At 43.8% G+C, this 27,668-nt stretch overlaps 1 protein-coding gene across 10 annotated transcripts in view; it reads left to right on the forward strand.

Moving 5' to 3' along the window:
* Window positions 1-27,668, forward strand: part of BEND2 (BEN domain containing 2) — a 1,020,032-nt gene that overhangs the window by 688,909 nt on the left and 303,455 nt on the right. For all 10 annotated transcript variants that reach the window (XM_069636821.1, XM_069636826.1, XM_069636822.1 and 7 more), the window contains one exon: window positions 27,115-27,315. In XM_069636821.1, the coding sequence (XP_069492922.1) occupies window positions 27,115-27,315 (201 nt within the window). The remainder of the gene's footprint in view (window positions 1-27,114; window positions 27,316-27,668) is intronic.

A 27,668-nucleotide genomic window follows, 5' to 3' on the forward strand; every position in this document is an offset into this window, starting at 1 on the left:
TTTTGTAACATAGTGGTAAAGAGCAAATAGGTTTTTTAGTATAGGACCTTTTTTATTTGACTAGACTCTACTAGGACTGTATTATTATTATTTGATGGCCGTAGCTTGCTCCCATCTTAGATTTAGGTTTAGATTAGGCGTTTATCTCACCCATTTTTAAAGTTTCATAAACATCCTTGAACTGTGATCACTTGTCTGTCTTGCTTTGATACTATGCCTTCCTTACAGAGAGGACCCCAAATCTTTTGAATGTACCTTTGTTTTTCACCAAAGAAACATTTTACCTACTTGTTTGCTTTGCCAATAATGGTTTCTTCATTTTTTACAGACATTTGAATTGTTTCTCATTTGCTTAAAAGTCTACATGTGTTACTTTTGTATTGCCTAATCATGTCTAACTGTTTTGAATGTAAAGTGCAGGTGATCTTTAGTGAGAGCACCAACTGTGGATGCATATATGTTTATAGATGTGTTTTAGTAATACTACTTACCTGTGATTGTATTTGGTTAGAGGGTGTTGGGGCCTATAACATCATTTCTTTTTATACTTCTTGTCTGATTTGATTTATTTGAGTGCATTGCATGTTTGTGTTTGTCATTGTACCACTACACCACCCCAATAGCTCCTGAAGTCTTACTGCTCATCTACGCTACCTTGATTGAGTGTGGCTACACCTGAGTGTATTTTACCCCGTTCACCCCGAGAGGCCTAGTGGCCTCTTAGAACCATCATCCGGGGCTCGTTCTGAAGATCCATCTTAGCAGTTGTCTTTTCCCATTTATTTCTCCAAGTTCAGTGACAGTGTCTTAGACTACATTCTAAGTATTACAAATGATTATACATTGAAAATGACGGTTTGTGGTCTGAGTGTGAGGTAAACATTGTAGCAATTAGAGAGAAGCTGATGGGATCTCACAAATTCAGAGTTGGGTAGTGTGAAATAAAGTATTGAAAGGACATCTATTTATGTAATTGAATAGATTATAAATCAGACCTATTGCATAACTTATCCAAGTTGACCATTTCAAAGTTTGATTCTGTATTTTAAGCAACTTAATTTACCAAATGGTTGTTTATTTAATTAGATATAGATGTATCCATAGTAGTGTGTGCTCTTTCCCTGATTAATACATTGAGTGATTACAGTTTGATTTGTAATTTTCTTTCTAGTTTCTCTCATTTTGGGATTCATTTGGGGGATAAGTGATTTGAAGTATCTAATCTAATTGAGTTGCTAGAAAATTTCAATCTAGATTCAGTGACTGTAAACACCCAGCCATTTTATGTGTTTGTAGTTTTGGTTCTACTGTGTCTGGGGTTGGTATTTTCCAATATGAATCTATTAAGATCGGTTTTAATAGTCGTTCTACAGCAGGCTTTGTGGATCACAAAAATTCCCAATAAATAGTTTAATTTGAGTATTATGACCTTAGTGCATTGAATTTTCCCCTATACTGGAAGGCATAATCAAGTCGATATTTATATATTTGTATATTCAGTCTTCCTCCAGATAGGCTGGAGGTTTCATTACATAATATCAATTGGGATTTCACCTTGACTCCCAAATCATTAAGAATCTATTGCACCCATGACTTCAAAATATCCCAAATTTATTTTGCGACCTGAAAAAGCCAAGAATGTCATGATTAAATCAATTATATGCTGTATTGAGTTGTCTGGGTCCTTCACTAAAGCAAAATATCATCAGCATATAACATTAATTTAACCTCTCATGTGGGAGTATAATACCTGTGAATCCTGGAGCATTGCTGTTGCTATTTGTTTGTTTGTTTATTTGATAATGCGCTCCAAGCCCTTGGGCAGCTGGACGCAACAATACAAGTAGACTCGAAACTTAGTTACAGTGCCTGACACAGGCTATTACAAAACAGATGTAACTTGCAACAAATTATACAAGTGATACAGTACATATAGGATCAAGATGGGTAAGCGTAGAAGAATACCGTCTTAACATATGTATAGCATGATCAGCTAGATAAGGGTGAATATCATTACATATCATTGTTGTGCAGCCATTTGAGAGCGTTACATCTAAATCTAGTGTAGGGTAATGGGCGTCTGAGGTCAGGTGGGAGTATATTCCATGATTGTGCAGCTCTAACAGGGAAGCTTGATCCACCCGCTGTGGTAAGTTTGAATCTCGGGACTTCAAGTAAGAAGGTGTTGGCAGATCTCGTCAGTCGGTTTGAGGGTCTCCAGTTGATTCTTTCAGCTAGGTAGGGGGGTGCTTGATTGTTGAGGCATTTGGATGTGAGAGAAATAGTTTTAAGGAGGATTATGTCCTTTATCTTTAGCCAGTGGGCCTCAGTCCAGTGTTTGGAGATATGCTCTCTACGTGGGATATTCAAAGCTGCTCTTAGGGCATTATTTTGTAATCTCTGGAGTTTGTCAATGACTGACTTATTTGCACCTGAGTATATGGGGTTTTAATGCTAGTAGAAATAGTAAAGGGGTAATGGGCACCCCTTTCATGCCTCAGTGTAAAGACACTGGTGGATGGATTATTATGCAGTAGTTGCACTTTAGAAATAAAGTTGTGGCCCATTCTAAATCTCCTAAGAACTTCAAATAGTGCCGTTCAACCATATCAAATGATTTTTCCGTCTCTAGAAACGGAGCGGATGCAGCTTGTTTGACATTTCGTTCCTGTCATAGAACAAGTTATTATGATTCATTAGTACCCGTCGGTGGGCGGGGGGGCTGGCAGCCCCCCTAACCAATGAGGAGGCTCAGAACGGGGGATTACCAGGCAGTAAGGCCGCTGTCTTCCCCTACCGCAGAACAAGGTATGTGCTCCTCTCCTTCCCCTTCCCCCCAACACATTCACAGATCCCCCCCCCCCCAAACTTATCTTCATTTGGCTCCTTTTTGGGTGTGGATGCGCTTGGTACACTTCTGTCTTCAGCGCGTCTGCTCCCGTTCTGCAACACGTGGCCATGGAAAGGAGGAAGGGATAGTCCCTTCTCTCCTTTCCATGGTGGGCATTTTGTTTGTTTACTTTTTAAAAATTATTTTCAATGGCCGCCATGGAAAGGGAGAACACTTTGTTTTCCCTTCCACGATAGGCATTGCTTTTTTTTCTTCCTTTGCGAAACGCTGAGGCGTTTCGCAAACGAAGAAAGAAGCTTTTAGTACCCCGGTCCAATGGACTCGCTATGCTCGGGCCAGTAACTATGGGCCAGGCATTACCTGACTCGGTAATGTCCCCCCAGCGTGGGGATTATTGCTTGAAAGATAAGATGAAAATATTAGGTACAAAACTGATCTGGGCATCATGAAATAGTATTGGGATTGCGCTACAGAGTCTATTTGCTAAATTGTTCACTATTATTTTAATCTCTATGTTGATAAGGGATATCGGCCTGTAGTTGGTACATATGGTTTTGATCTTTATTTGCCTTAAGGATTGCAGTAATAATTGCTTGGTTGAATTCTGGTCTAATAACATTTTGAAATTGTGTTTTGGAATAGATGTTTTAGAACTGGGGCGATCATTGATTCAAAAATCATATAAAATTCACTGGTAGGCCATCTGAGCCTGCAGCTTTATTCTTTTGTACGTTTTTATGGGATTTATGATATAGTCTTCAGCGATTGGGGCTCCTCGTTAAGCATTGTTCAAAACACTAAGGGGTGTTAAATGTATGCAGTTCAGACACAAGGCCAGATTTCGAATACATCTTGAGGACTTTCAAACGTATAAAGGAATTTATTAAATGTCAAGAAGTCATTGTTTCTGTCGGGATTAAAAGTGTAGAGCTAGTTCACATTTTTAATTAAAGGTTTTCCAGTCATATTCTCTTTCTGGTGTAATTGCACAGTTAGTAATCAGCCTCCCTTCTCCCCCTATTCTTAGTGCTGTTACTCGAAATAAAATGGCATTCATTTAGCACATTTTTACGGATGACATTAAGATTGTATTTATCTTTAGTGAGTGTTTCAAGTAATGATTTGGTAGGTGTCTTAACATATTCCTACGCCAATGTTTTAATGGCTTGCTGTTGTTTTGAGGCCATAACTGTCTTTTAGCAGAAGCAACACAAATAATAAGATCCCTAACAAAGAGTGTGTGTCTCTGATTTCAAATTTTTGTTAACATTTTTGTTTAAATCAAAATATTCCTTCAGAGTGGTTCACATATATAATCTAGGTTAATTTTTTTTGCGGGCCCTGCTATATTCATATCAAGACTAACTACTAGTAGTGAGTGGTTCAGAACAAAGGCAGCCCGTATTTCGCATTTCAAAATCCCAGGTAGTGGTGACTGTGATGTTACAAAATAATGAAGATTGCCCATGCTGAGAGCGCTGGACAGTCTTGATTCTATTAAAGACAAGGAGGCGAGCATTATGCGTTTCTTTCTTTATGTCAGCAATTTCAAATCTTGAACATTTTTAAACTTCTTAACACTTTAACTGGCCAAACATTTTGTTTCCTCTGTATTGAAACCAAAATTGGTTTGTCAGTTCAAGTCTTTTAAAATGTTCTCCTCCAAACTACAACTCCTATGCGTATTTGTTTCCCCGTAGGCTTCCACTGTCCCAGTATCCAATCAGGCTCCGGCCCAAGGTATATATCATCCCCCTCTGTGATCATCTTCCTCTTTTTTTGGTGTTAAAGTCTATATAACTCTCAATTCAACTGGAAACTTTGCCATAAGATCAACTGGAACTTCCTTCTCGTAGCCCCATGCTCTGGCGGAACTGTAGAACAAAACACTCGCTCTTTAGCTTAACTGTATTCATGTTTGCTTGTGGTCTTCCCCTGAAACCAATAGATAACAGATTATAAGGGCAGGTTTTCACACAGTCTGACACATGTATTGTCACTGCAAAACTAGTTTGTGTTCATTATATGCATTTTTATATCATATATCCCTGAGTGGGATATAATGCTCACCTTCTTGTCTTTAATAGAATCAAGACTGTCCAGCGCTCTCAGCACGGACAATCTTCATTCTATGGCGAGACAGGAGGCGAGCATTATGCTTGTTCAAAGCTGTTAATCACTGTATTTGCTATCTGAGATCTAGGCTTGAAATAGAAAGTCTTAAACGTAGTCTCATTTGACCAATCTGCCGCTTTCATAATATCCTGCAGTGGTACGCCTGCTGAAAACGCTCTAGAAGCCATCGCGCCTCTTACTGGATGTGCTCCAAACTGCAATAAATCAATGCCTGCCAATGCATCACTTCTCGCATCCATCTTGCTATTGTAGCTGTTGCAACAGCATGAAAAGGCTTCCTACACGCTATCAAAAGCTGTGTAACCCCTCTCGGTCTAACCGGAGCTGTAACTACTTTGTAATCTTTAATGCATTGCGCCACACATAACTTGCTGTTATTGGGGAAGTATGGATAAAATATTACTGCTGAACCTTATTTTGTTCTGTTTGCCACATTAAATGCTACTCCTTCCGGGTAGAACTCGGGTGCTACTCCTTCCCTGTCTACTTCTAAAGCCTTCACCTCTGATACTCTCCTGCATGCTATGAGGCAAAGCAACATCGCTAGCTTCCCAGTAACTGGGATCGAGAAAGATCCTTATTCTGTGGCCAGGAAAGGAATAATCTAAAGACTTCTTGCATGTCCCACAAAGCAGAATATCTGGGATCTGGCGGTTTACGCATCTTCATTCCTTTCAATAGTCCCAAAATTGTAGGATGCTCTCCTATGGCTTGTCCTCAACTTTAATGTGGCCGCTGAAATGGCAGACCTGTACACACCAATTGTTCTGTAGGCTGCTCCTTCCGCAAATTTCTGTGCTAGGAAGTTTAACACTTGCACTACAGGTGCCGAAACGGGATCTGATTTAACTCCTGTGCAGAAAGCATTCCACTGCCTCCACGTTGCACCATAGCTCCTAATGGTTGATGGTGCCCACAAGTCTCTGATGCACTCGGCAGCGAAATGCCTGGGAGTTGCCATCTCTGCCCGAAATCCTGCAGGCCATCAAACTCAGTGTTCCTCCCAGCACTAGTGGATGCAGCTGCCCGTTCGGGCCCTGAAGAATGTCTACTCTGTGAGGAATCACTCTCGGAAAATCCATAGAAAGTTCCATCACTACTGGAAACCATGGTTGTGATTTCCATATCGGGACTATTATCACTAGCTCTGCCTGTTCTCTGCAGACTTTCGCTAAGGCTCTCATCAACATTATGAACGGGGGAAAGGCGTAGTGAACCGCTCCCTTCCAGTGCTGCAGAAATGCGTCCGTCCCTGCTGCCGCTGGGTCTATTCTCCAGCTGGAGAATTTCAGAACCTGAACGTTCAGTCTGGACGCAAATAGATCTGTGTCAGGAGGGCCCCATAATTCTTGGAACTGCTGGAACACGTCTGCCGGGAGTCTCCTGTCGCTGGAGTCTACCAAATAGCGCGAATTCCAGTCCGCTATCGTATTCTGACGCCCTGGCAAATACTCTGCTGATACTGATATCTGGTGGTCGAGACAGAAATGCCAGAAATCTTTCGCCAATTCGGCCAACATCCTGGAAGATGTACCTCCTAGTTTGTTTATCGTACTACCGAGATATTGTCCTTCTTAAGCAGCACGCAACATTTCACTCGCTCTTTGGTAAAAGCTTGCACTGCGTAGGACCCTGCTAGAAGTTCCAAACAGTTTATGTGAAGTGACAATTTTTCCTCTGACCATTTTCTTCCTGTTTCTAAGGAACCGCACCGTGCTCCCCACCCGGCCCTGCTCGCATCTGACTCGATCACAAGGTCCGGGGTGTCTCCAAAGATGGCCTTGCCGTTCCAGGCTTCCATGTTGTGTAGCTACCAATGGTTCTCGGGGATGGCCTCCTGATCCAACGTTACTAGTTGGTGATACCCTATACCTCCTATGAGGTGACGTATCTTCAATCTCTGGAGTGCCCTGTAATGTAGGGGCCCAGGAAATATGGCTTGTATGGATGCCACTAGCAATCCCACTAACCGGGCTAGGCTGTAAAGGGAAACTACTTTCTTTGCTGCTGTAGCTTGGATCTCCTTCTTTATATCTTTTATTTTTGCTGGTGGGAGCCTAGCGTGACTTTCCGGGTATCTACCATGAAGCCCAGGAACTCCATTCTCTGAGATGGTGCTAGGTCAGATTTCTCTTCGTTCACTATGAAGCCGAGGGAGGACATGAGTCGACATACCCAAGACGCCTGCTCTTGCAGGCTTGCTGCGTCTTGTCCTAGAATGAGGATATCGTCTAGGTAGAGGATCATCCTGATTCCCCTCTCTAGACTAGCTGCTGCTACTGGACGCTTGATCTTGGGAAAAGCCCAAGGAGCTGATGCCAAGCCGAATGGGAGACATGTGAACCTCCACACCTCCGCTCCCCAACGAAAGTGAAGGTATATCTGATGCTCTACTGCGATCGGAATGGTAAGGTAGGCGTCCTTTAGATTCAGTCTCAATAACCAGTCTCCTGCTCTGAGCAGGTCTCGTAGAAGCTGTATGCCTTCCATCTTGAAGTGGCAATATACTACCCAATCGTTGAGACCTTTCAGGTTGATAACTGGCCTTACTTTCTCTCCTCTGTGTACCAAGAACATGTTGCTGAGCAAACCTTCTTCTTCTGTTTGATCTACCTCTATTGCCTTTTTGTCTGCTAAACTGCGCAGTTCTGCAATTAGCTGTCGTTGTTCTTCTAACTGTATATGTATCCTTGCAGGTTCTCGCGCGTGCGCAGGAGAGCCTATGAATTCTAACTGCATCCCTGTTATTGCTTGCAGTACCCAAGCATCGCTTGACAATTTTCGCCATGCATTCAAAAACCAGCACGTCCTGCCTCTGATTGTAAGGAGAGGAGGTGTCTGAACACTCCGCGTGTGGTTTGTTAGCTTGTCTGTAGGCGCCCCTGCCTCTGTGATTCCTAAGGAAGTGGGCTCTGGATGGGAAGAAGTTGTCTTGCTGGCGATTCTTCCAGTATGGGGTTCTATGATTTTGAGGTCTTCTGAATTGTCCAAAGCGACCAGACGCCCGACCTCTCTGCCGTCCGGTCCCACCAAAAACACATCCTGGGAATATTCGTCTGATAGAACTCTGCGCTTTCTCGAGCGCCTAATACATCCCCACAAACTGGGACATCTCCTTTGTGAACGTGTCGCCGAAAAAGCAGACCTTTTTGCTTCTCCTCCCGCCTCGTACGAGGCAAGATCACTTAACTTGCTGTCGATCTTCAGCAACACTCCCCGGCGCCTCTCGGCCGAGAGAGCGCAATTAGCATTGCATAGAAGGCAAACTGCTCTTTGTGCCCATTTACCCAGGGCTACTACGTCCACTGGTTTCTCCGCTAGTTCCATTATCTTGGCAAGTGGGCCAGCCAGGTCTATGACCCTGTCTTGGCACCCTCGCCAGGCTCTGTCAACCCCTTTCCTTATATCTTTGGTCGCTTTTGTGACAAATGTCACCATTTTGGGGTCTAGCTCCGGGGTATCTGTGACTTTCCATGGTAGGAGCGGTCGGGGGCATTCTGCTTTCATCTTTGCCCTTCTCTTTCCAGCGGCTTTCGTAGGTGCTGTGCCATATATTGGGCCTCCCTTGGTGACCGCACCCATTCTGAGGATCTAGGATGGGCAATGGCCTCCGGATCAAACATATCCAGTAGGCTCTCTTCCTCCTCTTCTTGAGGCTGTGTAGCCGGTTTTGGCTGTGGCATTATAATGTCTTCCTCGCCTTCATCGTCTGGCGAGTAACCTGGATCCTCCTCATCCCCTTCATTGTGCACCCCTGGGGCAGGGGGTCGAGAGTCTGGCACCACCACCCTCCTCATAAAGGCTTTCTTAAGCCTGCTCACCGGGTCGGAAGACTCTTGGGGTGTTGGGTCCACCTCTTCTGCTGTGCAGGGGGGAGTCAAAGATGTGGTTCTCTTCTGAGCCTTTTTACTGCCCTGTTCCACCCCTACCTCGGGGTGTTTTCCTAATGTTCCCTCCCCCGGGCTCAAAGCCCTCTTACTCCTGGGTGTCTTGTCCTCTGCCTTCTGTTTATAATGTATGGCTTCAAGGTGATCTAGCCTCTGTGCTAGGGGAATCATGCCCTGTGACACTGCTTGTGACAGTGAATCACTCAGGACCCTCTTAAAACTGAGTGAGAGGTCCTCTTCTGGTGCAGGTTGTTCTTCCCACTCTACAGCACTCCATTCAGGTGAAGTACTGTGTTCCGGCTGTGTGGCTTCTGTATTTTGCCATTTCACTTCTTGAGCTGAAAGCTGATAGAGGGAACACAGGCTAATCACCACATGTAGCGTGTAATCAACGCTCCTCTTTTTTCAAATTTGTTTTAATGCTTTTGCGCAAGCCGCTGTGATAAGTATGTTGCCCCTTTTGAAACGAGCGCAAACGAAATCTCTATGGTGAGATACGTTGCGTCGTCGTAGTGTCAGAGGAGATTCCCTGCTGGTGACCACTGAGTCCTAAAGCCCTACGCGTGCCGTGCCTGTGGGGGAATCCCTCTGCTGGCGTCCGCTTGGTCCTAAAGACCTACGCGCGCCGTGTGTGGTCCGTGAGGGGAATCCCTTTGACGGTGGTCACGGGTTCCTAATCCCCTCGCGCGCTGTGCACTGCGTATGAGGGGAAAACCTCTCTCACGGCCTCTGCTTGTCGTGCTGAGGAGAAGAAGGGGCTGGTCGCCTAACACTGGTGCGTACGCCTGTGGCTCCGGCCCCTACCTCCGAGCGTTCTGGAGGGAAATCTCCCATTTGACCCGGGCGCAGTGTAAACAAATTTGCGCACTTCTCCTGCTTTATTATTTTATAATTGCCAGTACGCTGCGCTTACTTCTTATAAAAAAAAAATAAGCATATCCAAATCCAAATACATATAAAGGCATATGCATATCTAAATACACATAAAGGCACTTATCTCGACTTGCAGCAACAAAGAAAGAGGAAGATGATTACAGAGGGGGGTGATATATACCTTGGGCCGGAGCCTGATTGGATACTGGGGACAGTGGAAGCCTACGGGGAAACAAAGACCCATGGGAGTTGTGGTTTGGAAGAGAACATTTTAAAATTCTTGAACTGACAATCCTATTTTGGTTTCAATACAGAGGAAACAAAATGTTTGGCCAGTTAAAGTGTTCAGAAGTTTAAAAATGTTCAAGATTTGAAATTGCTGACATGCAGTAATAAAGAAAGAAAAGCATAATGCTCGCCTCCTGTCTCGCCATAGAATCTATTCTGGTGAGTGTACTTGTGTACCAGTTAAGTATGTGAAATAACGATCTGTCAGTTAAAATAAACTCCATGGTTCTACCAACCCATTTTCCTTATTATTAATTAATGGAAGCTTTCTTTCTTTTAAATGGGAAGAGTCTGAACGACCAGACCTAGCTATAATAGGATTGATCGTTATGTTCGAATTTTCCCATGTCATCATCCGTGTCTGGTAGATTTCAGATGGGGCTCTCTTCATATTGAAGAAAAGAGATGATTTTTTCCGTATTGGGAGTGTAGGTGAAACCTAAAACACTTGTATCCTTTCCCATATGCAGCCTTAACATGATTCATCTTCCCTATGCACCTGGCCTTTTTTCGAAATTTTGTAGTGTAGACACCTATGTTTCAAAATATCGACACATTATTTACCATTAGATAAGGAATAATGATATACCCTTCTGACCCATTGTCATTTTAATTCTTTTGCCTCTTCAGGGGTGAGGTGCGTCACCTGAAGAAGAACCGCATCAGGGTGCCGAGAGTTAAGATGCTGTAAAACCCTGGCTCTTTTCATTAAATGATTAATGTTGTTGTGATATAAGGCTATACATTTTAATGCAGTTGTTATTTGCTAATGGGTCCAATATGAGTATCACATCTGTTGACGGCTCACATCTCAGTGTGAAAAATGAATTGTGGCCTCAGGTTATCATGTATCAGACATACTTTCCCCATCAGCGGCTGAAGTATATGTACCTGAATTAGAACCAAAGGACATGCATATGGATTAATTTACCATGAATTCCTACGAGAACATAAGTTAGAACACAATTTGTTCGCCCAACAAGGGCTTGTGCTAGTAGCATTGTTTAATATAAAGATATTTTCATTGAATGTTTTTTTTAAAAATCCAATTATGTACTTGTTTTATTAACCCACCTAAACTTTGCTTTTGAGTGAAATATGGGCGTGCAGCCATGCTGGAAACTCAAATATCTATCATTACCTTCTTATATTCTTTTGAAAATCTCTGCAAATATGTAGTATACATTCTGTAAGCTGGTATAACACGTAATATTCATACTGCGATCCTGAATGGCTCAGTAGGTGAACACATTTGATATTCACTCCTATATCATTTTCCCATTATCTAATACATGAAACCTATAAGCAGGGCTACAAGCTTTGTAAGCTACTAACCAGCCATAAAAAGTCACTCGCCACCTCAAATCTACACATACGCACAGCACACCATTTTTTATTATTCGCCAGGAGTCAATTATGAATATCCAGTTGCTAGCTGCGAGTGCAAATGTTGCGCCCTACTGTAAGCATAACCAGTCTAGATAAAAATATCTTGCACCTTAAAAGATATTTAAAGAATCACAATTATAGATCAATTGGAGCAAGGGCATTAAGTACAAATGTCCACATTCTTGATGGAGAATCTGGATTAATCTCTTGTGGCGCCTTGCAAGATGTCTGCCTCCTTGGGGGCTTCTTTGGGCTCTAATCCAAAGGCTGCACCCTCACTCTTCTATTGCCTGTTTTCTTTATCATCCCCTGGTTCTCCTCTTTAATATCTGGAGGGCTTGTGATTTTTCCATGTTTGATTGCTTCTATATAATCTTCGGCTGACAATACACACATTTGTTAAAGGTTTCAGGGTCTGAGGGGGAACTCTGGGCCATTCAAAATAGTTGGGGCACCAAACTAACCTGAATAATTGACCATTATCTCCAACTTAATAGCTCCAAAAGATAGCTTATACCTTTCTGGACAACATTTCTGAAAGAACTTGAAGCTATTTCTGTTCTTCTGCTCCTTATGCACTTTCTAAGTACTGTAAGTACTAAGTACTTAGTGAAAAGTTTTGGATGACCAGATGTCTTTAAATCTACAGCTACATTCTATGATTAGCAGCTGCTTCTACCAATTTAAGATGGTATAAAAAAACAGACTCCTTTGTTTTAGTTTAACACAAGGGTTTGAATGTGGGAGCATCTGTTAAATTGGATATTGATGGAAATGGAAACACTTGTAATTAACATCTTCCCTCCCAGCTGATTTGTAAGCTTCAAAGAGCTAACAGTATGGCAGTTTGCCTGGTCTGTGTTCTGCGTAAAAAAGATCACATTTCCGAAGCAAGAATATCTTTACATTGTTTGAGTGTAGCCAATCTAGTTGAGTTTAAATCATTGTGCCTTGCCTTCAGATGCTTGATCCCTCATCACGGCCTACTTGATCATCAAAATTACTTGTGTGTTGTTGCCCATTCACCTACCAACTCTAGCTTAATACTTCTTTCAAACTGTCATCTAAAGACGTTTTTTACTGACGGGGCTCAGCTAGGAATTGAGGACTACAACATAATATACAAAAAGGTGTTCCTACCAAAATCTTAAAACATTTTTATTCCAAAAATATAAATGGGTACCAATCAAATATTTTGATAGGACCAAACACAGACACATTTATACAATTTTAGATGTCATACTTTACTAACATATACATAATAAATCAAGAAAGTGCTGTGATAGTGCAAAGATAATTCAGAAATCTGAAAATATGCAATCGATACATCCCAACATTTAATTCTAGAAATTGATTAGTTGTTATTGAACCCTTATTTTTGGATAATTCACAGGCAATTTAGTATCATGGTTTATTCCACTCTGTTAGTTTAGACCTTGTTACATTTAGTGTTCCATAATTTTTAGCTATTACATTTTTAATGGATTCCAATGTGTCTTGGATTCCAGTATGTAAAAATTAATACAAACATTCCTGTTACTTTAGGTGTTTTTTTTGTACGTTGCATTTCAGCACTATTGTATGCAATATCAGATTTAAACATGCAATTGGGCTGTCACCATATAATTCCACCGATCTGAACCAGAGGAAGGAATCGGAGGCTATGAGAATCCACCTGGTCACTCTGCTCCTGATATGGATGCACAAGGAACAGGATTTCCAGGGAAACCCCCTGGGGAAGAAACCCCTGTGTGTCTTCTCAGGATGTTCTGGATTCCTTCTGTGAAAGGCTGAGGTACAGGAGGATAATAGAGGCGATGGTTCTTTAGAGTTGGAGCAGCAAAGCAATGGAGTGCTACAGAGAATGATAGGTTAATAGAGGTTATTATCAGAGAGCTGAGAAAGAGTGATGACACAGTATGTAAGAAAGTTATTGATGGATCTTGTGCATACCCAGTCCGTATTGATTTGCTGGCTAGGAATAACGTGCTGTCTGGCAGTATTGAGGACTGATAGTTTTGTGTGCCTGCAGGATCGAGAGAATAGTGTTTAGCCCTGAAGCGAAGTGAAACGAGGTAACAAAGGAGAAAAACCTGCCTACTTGTTGCTTGAGTAACAAAGCTCGATAGCAAGAATGGCCGTACTGTGGCGGAATCTCTGTCCTTCCAGATCAGCGCTGAGGTGAGCAGACGCTGATAGCAGAATCTGTCCTATTGTGTCGCAATGTACACACAGAATCCTGAGTGTCTACGGAAGCAAGACATGTAACTATGTAAATACTGAGAGAGAGTCTGAGCGGTTACTATGGAAATGCTTCGTACCGTTCCTACCCAGAAGAACGTGGAAGACAGCTGCAAGCAAAGTGAAACTGCAAGGCTGCAGTTGTAATGTAGAGCCTCTGTCCTTCCAGTGCGGGAGCCATCTTGGGATTTCCTTTCAATATATATACACCTATGCCACAGAGACAAGCAAAACCTGCCCCTCATGACAGTATGCCCCCCCCCCCCCCGAAGGGGAGAACCCCCCAGCTTCCTGGGGTGAAAGAGGTGAAATCTATGCACCAGCCTGGGGGCATGAACAGCCGAGGCCGGCTTCCACGAACGATCAGCAGGAGAGTAGCCCTTCCAATCGACTAAGTACTGCAAGGAACCCCAATGGAAATGGGAGTGACAAATCCCAGGGACCTCGTACTCCGGACCAGAGGCAGTGGAAACAGGAGGCAGATGACATAAAGACCCCCTCCCAAAGCGATCAGGCATGACCAGCTGGGAGACGTGGAAGACCGGTGCAGGCAAAGTGAAACTGCAAGGCTAATATCCAGCCTGCCTCCATTTATGCACAAAGACCAGCGAAACCTGCCCCCTCATGACAGCTATCTAATTTGGATCGCCTTCTTAGGGATCTTACAAATACAATTATTTATCAAGAAACAAAGCTATTTAATCTTCATTGATGGGCGATTTTATTTATTTTTCCTTTGGAATAATTAGAGCCCCACTCTAATTGTTCCAAATGAATGTGTCTCTCTAATAAATAGAGATATTTTATGCAGTATGCAACTTTCGTGGATTTACAATTGGTCATATTTCTCAATTCCCAGTGTAGTTGTTTTGCTTTAAAAGTGTTAGCCTTGCCTGTAAAGTGACATACAGAGCACGTTCCACATGGAAAGTGACCCATTCATGGACATAACTTCCAAAATGTTTGCTTTTTTTTTGCACAATTGAGTGTCTTGAGTGTACCAATTGTTTTTTGATATTTCAAAATTGTTCTAATGCAAATAGAGGTAACTTTATCTCTGGACATTTTTTTGGACAAAAGACCTGTATATTTTACAATCCTTTTAATGTCTTGTGTGTAGCTCAAAAAGTTGAAAAGCTGTTAATGCTTTCTTCTCTGGGCTATATTCTTTCTTAGTAAGTAGGGCTTCTCTTGAAGTATAAAATGTTCTCTTCTTAGTGTTTAAGAATCTTGTTAGGGTATCCCCTACATTTATGTCTCATGTCAGATATCTCTGCGTGGACCTGATAATCCTCAATTCTGGTGCATTTTTTACGTAATCTTAAATACTGCCCATTTGGTAGGTTATCTCTTTGATTCTGTGGATGAAACTATGGTAACACAAAAGAGTGTTTCAGTTGGTTGGTATTCTGAACAAAAAATGTATTACATGGTTGACCACAACTTTAATTTCTAGATCCAGGAAATGTATCTTTACTTTGCTAAAATCCTTCGTGAACTGTATATTGCCATTACACAGATTGATCCAATCACCAAACAATTTTAATTCATGTTCTTCGCCTTGCCAGATCATAATCAAGTCATCAGTATACCGTTTCCATATCTTAATCTTTTCACAATAGTGATTATGTTGGGAAAAATACATTTTTCTTCAAAGTTAGCCATGAAAAGTGTGGCCAGACTAGCACCAAAACCTTCTCCAATGGCAGTACCACTCACTTGAAGATAGTACGCATCATTGAATTCCAAAACATTTTTTTTTTTAATCCCAGCTTCATCGGTTCAGTGATTAACTCATTTGGTATATTATTTGTTTGATCTGCTGCAGACAAGGTGTCTCTAATCCCTTCAATCACTTCCCCTTACGGAATACTGGTATAGAACGGTTTGATATACATTGTGCCCGGGAGATCCTCCTGTTTGTTAAATACCATATTTTCAAAGATGTTTATCACAGATGTGCTGCCTTTTAAATAGGTGCTAGTGTTCTAACTAATCAGTTTTAGAAAATAATCAACATATATACAGATGGGTTCTGTTAGGGAGATTTACTAAATTCCACCTATGATAGGACTGTAGAAGACTCACTTTTAGGAGTACAGGGCTCCAACTCTTATGTTTGGCCTGAACTACTAAACAGGTTTGGTAGCTATGGTTGAGCAGCCAGGCTAAGTCTAGGAGGGAGAAGGTCTTTAGTTGAGTACAAAGACCTTTGAGCACACATATAGTCAAGGAAACACGTACACAATGTAGTTATACAAAAATATTGGTTATTTATTATATTTACTAGGACAATGTTAAAATAACTACAGTTCATGTAAGTAAAAATAGATCACACAGGTAGGCAATTACATTAGATATTTTCTGTTGCAATACTCAGTTCAATAGTAGACATTTTAGATGATAAACAGGTAAGTATGCAGCTTCAGGTTAGAAAATCATTCATCACCCAACATTTACTGAATTAGCAATACTGGTAAGTAGGCAACTTTAGAAAAACCTTATCCTTAGGAGTCCATCCCTATCTGGGGAATGAGTGTCTTAAAAGTCAGATGGGGACAATGGGGGATGAGTGACTCTTGGACGGCAGAACATAGGACCGCAGACACTCTCAAACTTGTCAAATATCAGAAGAAGCATTTTCGTAGCAAGTAAGTAATGGAATTGGATTCAAAGGCTTCAGGGGGGATAGATCGACCACTGTGAAGGAATCATGACTCCGACAACAGATTCAAGTCTTCGTAACAAACTTTATTTTAGCTTAAATGTCTGGATGGAGTAAGGCCTAGATTTCCCTACCTAAAGAAAACGAAGGCTAGTCTGCGAGAGGAAGCCCAAATCAAAAGTCAGTCTGTGTCCAAAACCTATATTGCCCTCACAATTAAATTAATACAATGTGTAAGGATGTCATCCTAAACATGAATATTGTTCAAAACAAAGTTCTGAGTTCTAACAGCTCGTGGCTTGTATTCAGCTTCCCTTTCTAAAATTCAACACAGTTCACAAAGTATCAGGGTTCCCATGGTTCGCATCTTCAAGCTTTCAAACGAGTTTAAATCTTCCAGCTTTCAAAAACAACACAATTCCATGGGACACTTCCCAACTCTCTTCTCATCAGTACTCTTTACTGGTTCACCAAAATAGTTCTGTCTCTTGATTTTTCAAAATCTTAGTTACTTTCATTGACTTTCTCCAAAAGGGCCACTTGGTCTAGGCTCAGCTGTTGGACCACACGGTCCACCCATCACAGATCACGCAACAGATACCCTTGCTCATCTGCAATTGTCCACTGCTTTCCCTTGATAGTGAAGATATACTCTTCCAAGACTTTGCCGTGGCTAGTTTGCCCACCATTCACTTTGTCACATTTTCTGTACTCCCTTGGCCCATACAGGTTTCTTCGTAACCTGCAGTTCATTTAACACTTTGCTTGTGTCAATACTTGTTTCTCTTCTCATCCCTTTCTTGGGATTCTATTATCTTTTCCAACACTTATATTTCAACAAGTTAATTTCTATGGTAGTTGCCACTCTAACCACCTTGCTTTCATTCAATTCAGTCATGATCATTACTTGCTTTAGCTCTATGCGGCCTTCAGAAATGCTTCATTACACTCAGAAAGATTCATAACTTGATTTGGTTATGTACGGCATTCATAAAACCTTATTAAGTCTTTCAATTTGTTCGGTATTCAAAATTAATCTGCTTCAGCCTTGCAACTAGGTTCAGTTCATTTGAGATTTAAAGGCACTTGTTTCATCATTCAAAAGTGCTTATGACAACTTCCAATTTGTTGGATATTCAAGAAATGCTTGCTTCGGGTTCCCGGAGCGCCCTGGTATGAGTGTTTCCTATTTATACTCGGCGGCATCATGTAGCAGCTCCCGTTGGCTTTGTTTCCTTGTTCACTCTGCATTCAGCTTCCACTGACTCCACTCTTCCCTTGCGGAGATTAGAGAGAGCACATCTCGCTCTCCGGGAGGTCCCCAGCAACTGGAGTGCTTCGGTGCTCCCACAGCTCCTACTGCTTGCGTCCAACACCTAGGGTGTGCAGTCCTTCCAGACCTTCTCTAGGCCGGCCCAGGTGTCCCTTGTACCTGCTTGACACGGCTTCCAGCACCCGTGTCTCCTGCTCCTGTCTCTCAGGTTTGCCTCGCTCCAGATCCAGCCGGCTCCACACTCCAGCCTGCTGTTTCTTCTCTTCCTCGCTCATGGACAGCCTGCATTTTTATATCGGTTAGGCTTGCTAAGTGGCCACAGGTGGAGGTCATTTAGTCCAATTGCCTGACCATAGTTAACAGGAGATGCCTGGCTTTTCCATCTGAACTCCTCCAAAGCCGCCTTCTTCGTCTCAGTACCAGAGTGGTATTTGGGGAGGTTTACATAAAACAAATGAGGATGTGTCCTCCTAGTTAGTCTCTTCCTCGTCCCAGTGTACACATGATATTTCTGGGGGGACATTTAGTAGGGGAGAAAAGGGAAAAGGCTGACATTAACCTACAAATGCTGTTGGGACGGAAGTTTCATTTTGAAAGGGGAATGGGGGATACCATGTCTCACCTAAGGAGGTCATCCTCCCTTGCATATCCACCCCAGGGCCGGGATCCAAGAGTGATGGTCTTTCCCTGGCCACCTGAGAGGAGAATGCAGGGGGAAAAGTGAGGAAGCCCTCAGGTTCCTCACACCACCTGAAGGATTTCAGCCTCCAGGACAGATGTCCTTAGACCCGGGAGAACACAGTTGGGTCGTCCACACCAATGTGACTTGGGAAGCTCAGATGGAGTGAACAGCAACACAACTACCCAGGTAAGTACCGAAGAGTCAGGCACTAGCTCCTATGATGAACAACAATGATGTCACCAGCAGGACCCCACGAGAACAAGACTGCAGCTCCAGTTCGAGTCTCTAGCTCACTAGTAACATTCTGCAAGCATTTTCATTTACTTCCTGCTCCCTTTCTATCCACCAATCACAAGCGCCCCTCCATAACTGATTAGTTAATGCGCAGCTAGAGGCTTGCACTTTTCAACCAATCAGGCTGTTGCTCTTACGGCCAAGCTGCAGCCCAGTGCATGCCCGGCGGCCGAGGAGCAAGGACACACACAAATACTGCTGAGAAATAGTTCAACGCTGAACAGTCCCCAGTCCATGCTGGACCTCTTTCACGCTAAGATGTCTCTCCTCTGTGTTTGAAACATCATTTGCCTGAGCTTCATGGCGATTGTCAAACTTTACAAATCGCAGGACTGAACTTTTTCCATTTTTCTTGACCATTCTAAACTTGCTGCACCTGAACCGAAGGCATCGACGTGGATTCTCCACCTGTGGGTTGTCAGCAGTTTACCTTCCTGATTGGCAGTTTTTTGCTCCTCTAGGGTCCTACTTGGCCAGTTCCCTACAGACCGTGTCCCATTGATTGGGGACAACTTGCCCTGAGGAAGGCATCCTTTGAAATCATTGCCTGGCAGGAGGCACTGTTGCCAAAACGTGTGGTAGATGTCCAATTGGACACCTGCACGTAGGCAGACCTGCCAAGAGAATTATGAACAAAGAGTGAAGAAGGACAATCAACCTTAAAAATTACGAGTTTAGAAATAGAAAGAATATACTCTTTCCTGTCCCTATACTCTTTCTTTTAAAATTCCCTTTTTTTTCTTTAACAAATGTTTTCTTCACACTTTTTTCTCTCCCTAACTTTATTCATTTTTGGATATTATTTACTTGCTTAAGTGTGATTTGGCTGTATTATGTCATAATGTTTTTTCTTTTTCATTGTGAGTATCAATTTGCACATATACTGTTTATATGTTTTTTTCTTTTTGTAACTTATTGAATAAATCCTACATATATTTTCTTGTAGGCTTCTTGAATCTTGATTTGAAATACATCAGAAATCTCAGTGAATTAACTATAAATTAAAAGCTATTTTTGAGATTCTTTAAGAACTCCCGGGAGGATAGCTCAGCGGCAACGTGCACGCCTTGGAAGCAAGTCAACACGAAGCAACACAGGTTCGATCCCCGGGTCCGCGCTTAGAAACCTCTTGGTGTTTAAGCGTGTTATAAATATGCAACTAAGACAAAAACACTTACGCAACTAAATAAACAAAAACAATTCCTGTAACAGCGCCTCGATGCCCGCGAGCTGTGTGAGCGCTTTAAAAATATAAAATAAATAAACGTACTCTTTATTACGGTGGAACCATTGTTCTATTGTCCAGTTCGAGACTCTGCCTTTGGTGACTGGAGGAGGAATTTTGGCAGGAGCAGATGGTCAGACTCCGTCACAGGGATGCCCAGCAGATGATTCGCGGCACTTGGTTGTGGAGGCTAGACACAAGCTTTGTAGCAGCGACAGTTGTCACCCAGCAGACGTTCTTCCTTTTGTCAGTCCTCAACTCTTCTGAGGGGACTTCTATGATCAGGGTGGAGTCTCCTTAGGCCCAGACAGATGCGCACCAGTTTGCAGCCGGAACCACGCTGGATGAGACGATGCACCACAGCAGTGCAGGAGGTCCTAGGGTATTTGGGTATTACATGCCTGGAAGGTCACAGAACTTTGTTAGGTGGTTCAAGCTGTAGCTGGTCCCAAGACTGGTTAGGCCCACCAGTCTAAGGGAGGAAGTTGTCTGGTCTGGCTGTTTCCCGTTGCACAGAAGAGAGGGTTGGAGCAGCATTGGTCACTCAGTCGGCTTTGGCAGTCATTGGAGGTAGCTGCAGATGCCCTCTTCTTTCTTCTTTGGAATGCATCTTCCATTGGTCGGCTCTGGCTTCAGCATCAAGACCCTCTCCTTTTATGCAGGAACCCAGCCAATCAGCATGCATGCAACATTCAAACAGGCATCCAGTCAGATCAGAACTGGATCTAAGCAGACATATTGGAGGACAAAGACCTCCAAAGTTTTGGTGTTCACCCAGCTTCCTGTCCTCCCAGACACACTGTCACCTCTGGGCGGCTCCTCAATGGGAGCCCATTGAAGACAAGGTGTGAGCAGGACTTCCCCATCCAGGTTAGCAGAGGAAGGTTCAGGAAAGGGCAAGCCATTGTGAGTTGGTGAAAAAAGAAGGCAGGCACCGTTTTAGGTCATTGGTAACCCATGTGTGTCTTACTGCAGCTGCGACAGCAGCCTGTGTGTAAAATTCACAAAAGTCAGTAGAAAATATCCAGTGCCACCAGCCACTCAGACTTACCAGTGTAACAAAAAAATGACTGGAGAATTGAGAAACGGGATACAATGTGTCCTCGCAGATCTCCACATAAGTTGGGGTGTGGTGATCTCACAAAAGAAAACCATAGGTAGGATATAAAATATCCCCCTACTCTGGTATGTTATCACAGGAATGTAAGAGAAAACCAAAGAGGGAAGCTCAAGAAGCTTCCAGCAACACTGCACAAAAGGTGCTGCATGCTGCAATAGTAAAAAATAGATGCCACAAAAAGATGGAGGGAAGAAGACTCCATCTACGATGACCGAAAAGGATTCCGAGAGTCACAGAAAAAAATTAGGGAAAAAGGGTTTCCACTCACTCAGGAGAGTGAAACAAAAACCCAATAGTCCAGCACAAAACTCTGGGGGACACACCAAGTGGGGAGAATGACACACAAGATGAAAATTCTACCTAACTGGTTCTAAAATCGAAACACAACCTGCCACTGTTGGTCTTCCCGAGGTTTCTCAAGATTATTAGGAATTTTGGGCATGGCAGAGAAGATTGGTGTTCTCGGATTTTCAACATTGAGGCAAACCAAATACATTTTTATTCATCCATTGTCTGTTTAAGGCAAAGGACATGATGTCAGGTATTAATACCTGAATCTGTTTAGTAGGTTCACTGTTCAAGGTCTTATAATTTTAGTTTATTTGGAGAAAATCTTGTGCCATTTTCTCTTGGTACTCTTACGTCCCGTCCCCTTTCCTCCATGCTGCATGGGCGTCCCTTGCGAGGGCGGGAGACGGAACCTTTTTCACCTAAAGTTAGAGGTGTGTGGAGGCGCGGCCCTGGGAGCATGCTCACCCCTGACTCCGCCCTCCGGCGCCACACCTCAGTCCGCTTTTCTGTGTCGACAGGAACGGGACGAATTCAGCAGCGCTCCTGGGTTTGGCTTCGGCCATGTCATTCCACACGCAGATTCTTCCTCTATTTATTCTTTTGTCCTTTTTCAATAGGTACTCGGTCCTCACACGCCACAGCTCCTCCCCGGCGCATGTCGACTTCGACAGGGTTCAGCAGGTGCCCATCCTGCAACACGCCCTTCCCAACTTCAGACCCCCCATGCCCTCTGTCTACGTTGCCTTGGCCCAGACCACAGTTAGCAAGCCTGTTCGGGTTGCAGCTCTCTGTCCTCTAAAGCACTGAAGAACAGACTAGCCAGGTGGATGGTGCTCCTTCAGCAGTCTCCTTATGAGGATCTCAAGGGTTTTGTGAAACATCGATCCAGGCCTGAGATAGGGCCCATATTTTCATCCATGCCTCGCAAGGGAGACTCCTTCCCAGGGACTCTCCTACGCGGGAGGGACCGGTCTGGTCCTTATACCAACACACGCACCAAGGCTGTCACAGCTACCGGCCTTCGGGCTGAGGGGTCCTCGGATCCTCCCGGTGCCAAGGTTGAGGGGCTGCTAGGTTCTATTACCGGGCTTGAGCCCGAGGGGCTCCACCCTTGTACCGGCATCATGGCTGAGGGGCTATGCCCTGTTACCGGCAGCACATCTGAGTGGGCGCCTGAACGCAGTTCTAATGACCACCAGGTCGAGGTGGATATACCTGCCGGGCCCGGGCCTGAGGAGCGGGGCAAGTCGCATGCCGATCACATAAGTGACTTGGCAGAGGCTCGCATCAACGAGCCGAGCAACACTTCGGAGCCACGTGGTAGGCAGCTCAACAAAATGGCTGCCGTGGACACCCATTCGCCTCTGCAGGACTTCGGCGAAGAACGAGTATCTAGGTGGGACTGGCATCAACCAGGTACGTGGCCTACGGCCTACCCTTCTTATGCGCAAGGATGTTTTCCCTTGTGTCTGTATGTTCAGGGTCGGCAGCGGCCTCAGCTGCCTTTAGCTAACCTGTCAGTGCCCTCCTCCTCCTCCTCTTCGGCCAGCGAGGACCGGATCTTTGAGAGGTTCCTCGGCCTCATGAAGTCTCCAGATATGGGGGCTATCTTCAAGGACGCCTCTGGCCCCGGCGCAGCCGCCTCCTCCGGCTCCTCAGCCTACTCCACAGGCAGTTCCATACCAGCCTCTTCCTCAGCCTCCGCCGGCAGTACCTGTGCCCCAGCCTCCGGCTCCGGATACTCCTCCTCCTCCTCCTCCTCCACAGGATCCCCCAGGCCCTCAGGATACTGATGAGGAGGAGGATCCTGACACGCCATCATCAGCCAGGGCCTTCCACAAATGTATCTCGGGCCTGGCAGAATACCTGGTCCTCCCCCAGCCCCAGGTAGAACAGCCGGCAGAGGGCATCCTCGCCGAATGTCCTCACGAGGCGACCATCTGCCAGGACGGGAATTCCGCTACACACCGACATGGTGTCCCTCGCCAAGAAGGGTTGGCTCAAACCCCACTCTGTCCAGCCAGTCAACCGCCGCCTGGACTCGAAGTACAGGCAGATGGAGGGGGATACACTCTTGCTCTCCTCCCATCCTCAGCCACACCCCTCAGTGATCGCTGCGGCATCGCTGTACTCCAAGCCTCAGTCCTCGTCTTCGTCATCGACGGCGCTGTTAGGCAAGGAAGAGAAAACCTTGGAGACATACAGTAAGAAGCTGTATTCCAATGCTTCCTTGCACCTGCGACAGGCCAACGCAGACTCCATGCTGGTAGCCTCTAACCAGAGGTTATGGTGGGAAATTGCCGACTTCCTCCTGGAACTACCCACCCGCAGCCAATCACGTTTCAAAGCCGGGCTAGCCGAAGCCAAGCTCGTGGCTCAGGATATCATGGAGTCCACTCTAGCACACATTGATACCTCTGGACGTGCCATCTGTATTGCCACGGACATAAGAAGGATGGCCTGGCTCCGGGCAACCACGTTCAACCCGGATGTCCAGGAACGCGTTCTAGACCTGCCGTTCGAAGGCAGTGACCTCTTTCACTTCAGCACAGATGAATAGCTGGACAAGAAGAATAGCTCTCATATGGCTAAGTCTTTATCCATTCTGACAAAGCCCACGTCCAAAGCGTACTCCCAGTCTCAGCAACGCTCGGATAAGGGTCGCTCCTCTGGAGGCTTCCGCGGCTTCCAAGAACGGAGGTCTAGACAGCCGGAACACTCGCCGACCCCTAGTCGGCGCAAGCATCAACAAGGGGGAGTGGGATAAGGGCTTTTTCCAGTCCCCCTCCTCCGCCTCTGCCTCCGAGGGCAAGAAGTCCTGACAGACCCACTCGGGTCCACATGTTGCCAGTGGGGGGCAGGCTTGCTCTTCACACACACTTTTGGCGACAGAACTTTGCGGACCCCTGGATCCTGTCAGTAGTATCCTCGTCCTGAGCCAGGCCGTGGAGGGAAGTTCCAGCCTCCCAGCGAGGATCGGGCTTCTACCCCAGGAAGCAAAAGAACCTGGCAGGCCTGAGAGTTGTTCTGGACCTTTCCACCCTCACCCTCAAACTCTCCTTACCTCTCCAGAGGTTCAAGATAGTGACGCCAGCTTTTATTGCGGAAACATTATGCAAGGGAGACTGGATGTGCTCCTTGGATCCGAAGGACGCCTATCTGCACGTATATGCTTTTTGTCAGGTTTGAAACATTTCTGGAGTGCCTAGGTTTGAAAATCTTCGTCTCTGTGGCTGGTTATTTGTCCTCTTTGACCTCTTCTGCCTGAAAAGGACAAGCTTCTCCTCCTAGCTAGATTTTATGCGAGCCTTGTATATTGCGAATTAGTGGACTTAATAAGAATGTATCTCTGAAAAATAAATGTCTACATACTTTATTTAGGGTGAGTAGGTTGTACTCTTTACAGAGCAAGACCTCATTGATATAAAATGTCTTCTTAAAAATAATATTTTGGACAATTTGATTAATGGTCGTTTCTCTCTATAGAGGGGGGGCTCTAATTATTCCAAAGACAAAAAGAAAAAAAGAAATAACCCGATCACTGAAGATCAAATAGCTTTGTTTGGAGATAAAGATTGTATTTGTAAGGTCCCAAAGAAGGCGATCCAAATTGGATAGAGCCGAAACGTTATGTTAAAAAAACACCTAAAGTAACAGGAATGTTTGTATTACTGTAGACCTACTGGAATACATGACACATTACAATGGCACTCTAAATATAACCGGGTCTAAAGTAACAAAGTGGAATATAACTTTGATACTAGGTTGCCCGTAAATTATCAGAAATTGATTCTGTCTGCATGAAGAATTCTCTATTAACTAATCATTTTCTAGAATTAAATGTTGGGATGTATTGAGTGCATATTTACATCTTTTTGTGTTGTCTTTGCACTATCACTGCACTTTCTTGATATATTATGTATATGTGTTTTTGTAAGTAAAGTATGAAGTCTAAATTGTATAAATGTGCCTGTGTTTGGTCCTTTGAGAATATTTGATTGGTACCTCTTTTATATAGTTGGAATAAAATTGTTATTTAAGATTATGGTAGAAACTTTTTTTGTAGATTATCCAAAGATGGTTGCCATTTCATTAAAGGGGATCCCAAAAATTGCAATTCCCATCATTTTTAGATTCGAAGTTCTCACTGTTTTAGATCCTAACCATTGGAATTTGTGTTTCAATAGACCATCTGATTAATTGTGTCCAGAGTACCTCATCTTTTATTTGTGTACATTATAAATGTCTTCATTCAGTCATGGCACTGCCAAGTTTTTGTGTTTTAGCAAAATTCCAGCAAAATTCCTTACAAGATTGTGTAGTAAAGTGTAAAAGGATACCCCGGTCTAATATAGAAATATTATTTATGCAGTCCAGGTGCAGACCTTGTAAGAAAAAAATTTAAAAAAGGAGCGTGTTTTCGCTGAGCTATGGGGAAGATATGCAATCTTATGGCTCGGTCTGTGGACCGTTAAAGACCAGGTCTGCCATCCTAGCAGGGTATGAAAGCCATTTGCATCCCTCTGGTACACCCTGGGTGCGAATGGCTTTCACCATTTTTTCATCAGGAGATCTGCGCTGCTAGCGCAGCCGATCTCCCGATGGAAAAAAAAGAAGCCCACCATATGGAAAAGGGACTAAGTACCTTTTACATGTCTATGGTGGCCAGACTGGAGAAGCTCTGGGACCGTAGCGCAATGCCCCGGTCCCGCAGGTAAGTGGAAGGGTTGGGGAGGCAACAGGTAGAAACTCCCTGTTGCCTCCACGCAATGAAAAAAAGGTTTAAAAAAAAGCCCCACCCGGGAAGGGCCTTGTTGACTGGGACAGCGGACAGGGATTTTGTATTTCGGCCCACTTTTCCAGACACCTGATTGGCTGAGCGCCCTTGCCTGTGTGCAAATCTGTCACCTGGCTGTTCTGGATTTCTAACTAAAATCCCTTACTTTACTGCCTTATATGGCTACTGAGTCCCCCAGATCAGGCTCCTACTTGATAGTGAGGTACCCTTGAGTGGTGACAAGGTGTTGGTCAAACAAAGCATTTGCTATCACTAGTTTTTTCCTTCTCAAAACCTCTGGCTTTTGAGCATTTCATTTTAAAACTGAACTCTTGGTTGCAATGCCATTCAACGTCGAGGCACACAGTGGTAGTGAGGCGCATCCTAGGGCAAATGCTCTTTGCAGCTACCAAGCAGATCACCTCAAAGAAGTCGTTCATCACCCAGCAGTTTGTCACAGGTTAGAACAGGACCCTATGCACCTGGATATTTTTTTCTGGAGCAAATGCTCATCTGTCACATCCGAGAGATCATACTCTGCAGGCCCCAGAGAACCATCTATGGAGAAATGTTGTCTAAGTGCTGCAGACTTATACTCATAGGATTTGCGACTAATTTCCCCTTTAAGAAAATGATTATTGGGCCTTTAATACCACCCTCCTGAGGCCCTCACTGTTTTGGGGTACTTTGTCATCAGCAGCGCCCTCCGAAATGTTAACATCCTAGTTTTATCCATTCTGTTGCAGGGGTCCATTATTGGCATCTTCGTAGACTCCTACTCTTTCCATCCAAGAGTTTGTTTCTCTGGGTACCAGGTAGAATTCCTCTTTGTAAAGTCTCTGCAAATGCAAGAATCTGTGGTGGTGTTGGTGGTCAGGTAGAGGACTTTTTTTCCCAGTCCTTCTTGATCATTACTCCTCCATATAAGGATAGCATAAAAACAAATATTACAAAAGAAAGTTTGCACTATTGGGGCTCTTGCTTTGTGTGATGTCAGTTGCATGAAGAATAATTGTTGATTATTTAGTAAAACCTATTGTTATATTGAAAAATATTACGTACTGACATCCATGCAACAGCTGCTTCTGTATATGAATCTGTTTTACTTAATTTCGTTCAAAGAATTTGTTGGTGATCCTAAGAGAGACGTCCAGTTGTTTGGAAGCTATTTGATGAAGGCACGGCAGAAGAACAAACCAAAATATGCGGCACGCTATTTGGTCCGAATGCTGTTTACAAAGGAGGTTTTGCTATGCAGCACAATGGGGGCTGGTGCAAGAGGACGCAGAGCACTTGATCCCAACAAGGTTGCCGCTATTAGAGGTAGGCTATTTTTTGATGGTATAATAGTAAATTTGTAAGGTAAGGCAGTCTTTTGAACAAAGCCATGTATGTCATTATCAGCATTGTTACTTGTTTCCTTCAAGTGTACTCATCGTAAACAAGCATTAATTGTTTAGAAAGTACATATTGCTTAAGGTGGAGTTTAGAGGTAAAAAATGAATATATGGCGTTGCTGCTAAATGGTCTGTTTGAGTGTGTGTGAAGGTTTTGCTGGATCTAAATATAAGAAGGCATCAACACCAATCCAGTTTTGTATGGCTGATGTATCAAGTAATTCTCTGTTTTTTTACATGGAAAAGGAACTGGAGATTTTCTCCCCACCTTATTCTCTG

This window comes from Ambystoma mexicanum, chromosome 7p (genome assembly GCF_040938575.1).
Source record: "Ambystoma mexicanum isolate Mex_15411 chromosome 7p, UKY_AmexF1_1, whole genome shotgun sequence".
Classification (NCBI taxonomy): domain Eukaryota; kingdom Metazoa; phylum Chordata; class Amphibia; order Caudata; family Ambystomatidae; genus Ambystoma; species Ambystoma mexicanum.